Source organism: Choristoneura fumiferana, chromosome 22 (genome assembly GCF_025370935.1).
Source record: "Choristoneura fumiferana chromosome 22, NRCan_CFum_1, whole genome shotgun sequence".
Lineage (NCBI taxonomy): Eukaryota > Metazoa > Arthropoda > Insecta > Lepidoptera > Tortricidae > Choristoneura > Choristoneura fumiferana.
The window spans coordinates 7,370,415-7,374,909 of NC_133493.1; the positions used below are offsets into that span (position 1 = coordinate 7,370,415).

The following is a 4,495-nucleotide window of genomic DNA, read 5'->3' on the forward strand; positions in this document are numbered from 1 at the left end:
TTTTTAGGCATAATTAAAAAATTTCGTTGCTATATTATAATCGTCATGCTGATTTAATAAAACGTAGCTTGGATCACACAGTTTACAGTCGCTTGAAAAGTATTTATTAGGCGCTTAAAATGGTGTATCGTCTTGGGTCGTCCCATTCGTTTTTAGTCAAGTTCTTAATTCGTCTCATTCTGATTTCGTCATCCATTCTTCATTCGTCACTTTCGGTGGTAGTCTTTGTCGTCCTTGGTCATATTCGTTGTTTGTCTTTTTCTTATTCCGGGCCATTCTGCTATTTGTCTTCATATTTTTTGGTCATGATCGGTGTTAGTATATCTCTTTTCTAGTCTCATTCGTTATTCGTCCTATCGTCTTTGGTCTTATTCTAAGTTCGTGTTTTTCTTATTTGTTCTCTTTAGAAGTTGATATCATTCTTTATAGGACACATTCACTATTTGTCCCGTTTGATATTCGCAATTTGACTTATTTTCTTTCAGGCGACTAGAATCACGAAAATCACGAAAAGATAAATTACAAAAGTTATGAAGTAGGTATAAAATTGTATACTATACTTAGTACTTAGGGGGTTCCTCTCCTTTGTACGAGCAAATTCGGCTCCTAGGTAAATAGTGATCTGGGGTTCTAGACAAAACGCTTCAATATCCGTTGTCGAAATTTGTTACTTATCGACAAAATGTATGAGTGACATAAGCGTTCGCCGCATTTTTCGAACTATTGTGACAGGCTCAAAGTCCGCCTGCAAAAAAGGGGTGTTATAAGTTTGACCGTAATATGTGTCTGTCTGTCTAACTAAAGCGGGAATTGAGACGAAAACCGAACAAGACGAATTATGAATGGACCTAAAAACTAAAGTGACTTACTGCTAATGGGACCAACAACGAACGTGTCGAAAAAAAATGTGACTAGTAACGAATGAGACTAAAAAAAAAAAGACTAACACCAAACATGTCAAAAGAAGAGACGAACATCGAATGAACCTGAATAAGAACAAGACAAACAACAACTATGACCCAAGACGACAATGAGTAAGAGCGAAAGTGACGAATGAAGAATGGATGACGAAAGCAGAATGAGACGAATTAAGAACTTGACAAAAAACGAATGGGACGACCCAAGACGATACCCTTAAAATTTGTCGCTGATTTATAAATTCAGAAGACAAATAATTAAATTTGAAGCCAAAGATTACAGGTTTAAGAAGCTGCGTTAATAACAACCCTTAAATTATATAATAAATAAACGTTGTTTTTTGAAAAATATATTTTATGAGTCCAGTTTTTGTGTCCACCTTCTGCTAGATGTTCCCTCACTGCTGCGTCTAATATAGCCTTGAAAAAAAAAATATAAATTAAAAAAAACAAAAAAATTAAGAACTAACTGGAAAAAGATAAAAGTATTTTACCTGAATATCCTTACAACCTTGCATGGCTCTGCTAAAGACTAGGTCAAAGTAGTCCATGTGCAGTCTATGGGACATCTCCAGTAATGCTATGCTTCCTGTAACAAAAACAACCAGTGAGCGTGGAAGCTACCAGAACAGAAGTACCTGGGTAATGTGCTGATCCATATAGTGGTAAGATAACACTGGCGCATAACGATTTTGCTGCTATCGCGCAACGTATCGCTGCGAGTGAGCTGCGTGCTGCGTATAGATAGCGCCGAAAATGCCTTATTATTATTGTACGAGTGTAGTGTACAATATGTCGTTTTTGGCTCTATACTGCGCTCGCAGCGATGTCGTTGCGCGTTAAAATCGCTGCGCGTCCGCCACACTTTCAAACTCGCCCACAAATCACCAGTGCGATAAGGCTCTAGGGATAAGCATAGCAGCTAGTGAGGCACAGGTACAGGCAACCAGGCCACTCACCAATAGTGGGCATGGCGGCGACGGTGAGGCAGACGCCGCCGGCGGCCTCCTCGACGTGGCCCACGTCCACCAGCGGCTGCGGCTCCGCGCCGCGCCACGCCATGCTGGCCGAGCTGGCCACGAGCACGCCGCGTGTCGGGATGCCTGCGTTGATCAGAGCTAGTGACGCCGCGTTCACGCTGGCGCAGAATGCTCCGCCGTCCGCCTGCAAATCGAAGCATAATACAATATAAGGGCCTCCGCTAACACGTGTGGGCGCGGCGTGCTTGTTTCGTGTCATATTTATTTACTTATTCTGTGATGTCATGTAATAGACAGCAGCACTGCGTGGGGCGGGTCTCTGCTCTATATATTGAACCCTTTAAACGGCACGCCGCGCCAAGCCAAGCTGTGCACCCGCGCGAGTTAGCGAAGGCCCTAAGGACGATTAGCTATGTAGAGTTCAATATCGATTATTGGATCACCAAAGGTTTATTACTCTCGCTTTGCTGTCCGCCCGTCTGTCTGTCACAGGGTTATATGTTGATAGCCATAATAGACGGATAGCTGAAATGTTCACATAATTACAATTATTCACTACTAAATTATGCAACCCCTTTTACTTGACTACCCTAGCATCACAAGATAGGGCATTAAAACCCGTAAACAATAAAAAAAGCTCGGCTGCCCAGACCTGTAATACTTCCACATAGATGTCGATCTGCGAGCGCGGATAGAGTTCAGTCTTGATGGCAGCGATGAGCACCTGTCGCAGATGCATCGACATCTCCTGCGATTTGCGGTCGCCGCGGGGTCTGTTCTTTCTTTCACCTAAAAAAAATATAAAAGAAATATATTAAGTATTTATTTTCATTCTAAGATTAGGTTTTTATAATAGTTATATATAAAAAAGTAAAATACAATAAATAAAGTACAAACAAAATAAAAATATTATAAAAACCTAACCTAGTTACTGATTAGTTTGCCGCCGGCAATGGGGCAGGGCCCAAGTTACCAGTGGTCAGGAGGAACCTTTGAACAATGGGTGCCATGTCCAGAAGTACCGCCTTCTGTATCTGGCCCTTGATCCAGCAATCTAGCGAGAGCCTCTTGAGATGTTGGTCGAGACTCTTCGCTATTAGACTGTTTGCCGAAACAACTTTCGGGACAATGATAGTCAAGTCAACATCCCACATAGCAGTCACCTCGTGGTCCAAATCAAGGTACTTGCAGAGTTTGTCCTTCTTGGCCTTCACAAGGTTATTATTATTATTATTTAAAAAAGATTGGGTAGTTCTTCGAGCGGTTCAACCGCTATCAGTTTCCTGTCACATATATTCAGCCGAATATTTGTATTTGGTGAAACCCATGTTCAGCCCATCTCCAATTCATACTGTATGCTGTATAACTTACATAACCAACAGAGGGTTGGGGGAGCTTACTTTCTCACAATGCTCAAATTACCTGTGGAAAAGGTGGCCATACTGTATTGACAGTTGACAACTACGCCTTCTGTGTTTGTTTTGGATTTTGATGCCTGAAATAGGAGTTAACATAATGACAATTTATTTTTTGTAGACCATTTAAGTGTAGTTTGTTTTTTCAGTAGCATAATGAATTAGAGGCCCGTGCCCAGCATTGGGACACTTTCCAAGCCAATGTAATAATAATAATAAAAAGGTAGTCTATGAAAAATTCGTATATTTTTTTATTGCCAAAAACTGGGAAGTCTCAAAAAAGGCTTACCATCCGTTTGCACTATATTGCATTAAGTACAAACAATACTAAGGAATAGATCATTAAATACCTGATGAGGACCGTATACAGCTGCTAGAACTTTGGTGTTTCCTTGTTCTATATAAGCACTTCCATCAGGCTGTGTGAAAACACCGAGCTTACATCGAATCCGCCTCAATTCGTTTGGTCTTCTACCATCTAATCGAAGACCTTGGCTAGACAATAACTCCGGTCCTGGCATGTTTGTTTTATTTTGAATACTTTAACACTACAGAATTTGTGTAAATTACTGGCAGAAGAACAAGTAATAAATAGTAAAACCGTAAACCAAAGCCGTAAACCGACCGCATTCGGGGACAAGCACACAAGACAACAACGTGCGGGTGACAGTGACATTAACATGACACTGGCACTGACAGTGCCTAACAGACTTGCCATAACGTAAAAACTATTCCCATTGATTGATCTTGGATTGATCGAACAAAATATTTTAGCGGAATCCGTAAAATTTGCCTATGTAAAACAAAAATTAAATTAAATTTTTAGTTTTTCCTAGTAAATTTTGAATGTCAGTCAACTATCTGATAAAAAAAGCTCCATCACATAAAGCTCAAAAAGTTCAACACGTTAAATCAAATGAGCTAAATATAAATTACCAGGATTTAGACAACTCTTTAAAATTTTGCTTATTTGATTTTGACCAAAATTTTGACCGATTTTGACCTTTATTTTTGATGCTTTGTTCAAGACACTGGTAAAATTGACCCAAAAGTAGATGCAATTAAATGTTTTTTTTTAAACGCACTTACCTCAAGAGATATTCAATCCTTAAATTGAATGCGATCTTCAATTCAAAAATTTCGTGTGTTTCCATTGACGTGTAATAGCGATTATTATTGGTTC

The 4,495-nt window shown here is 39.8% G+C and overlaps 1 protein-coding gene across 1 annotated transcript; it reads right to left on the reverse strand.

Moving 5' to 3' along the window:
* Positions 1-734: 734 nt before the first annotated feature.
* Positions 735-3,986, reverse strand: Ski6 (exosome complex component Ski6). Its single transcript, XM_074104652.1, has 7 exons — positions 3,663-3,986; positions 3,320-3,392; positions 2,550-2,686; positions 1,877-2,081; positions 1,412-1,506; positions 1,298-1,337; positions 735-745 (listed from the first exon to the last, which is right to left on the reverse strand). Exons 1-7 carry the CDS (start codon positions 3,831-3,833, stop codon positions 735-737), a joined length of 732 nt encoding a protein of 243 aa, XP_073960753.1. The 5' UTR covers positions 3,834-3,986.
* Positions 3,987-4,495: the final 509 nt, after the last annotated feature.

Bases quoted from the DNA above. Each gene is read 5' to 3' on its own strand.
- Ski6 (XM_074104652.1), bottom strand. From the start codon at position 3,833: ATGCCAGGACCGGAGTTATTGTCTAGCCAAGGTCTTCGATTAGATGGT. The intron at 3,393-3,662 runs GTATTTAATGAT...CTCCTATTTCAG, and splicing joins CTGTATACGGTCCTCATCAG to GCATCAAAATCCAAAACAAA. The intron at 2,687-3,319 runs GTAATTTGAGCA...TATTTTTTTTAG, and splicing joins TATGGCCACCTTTTCCACAG to GTGAAAGAAAGAACAGACCC.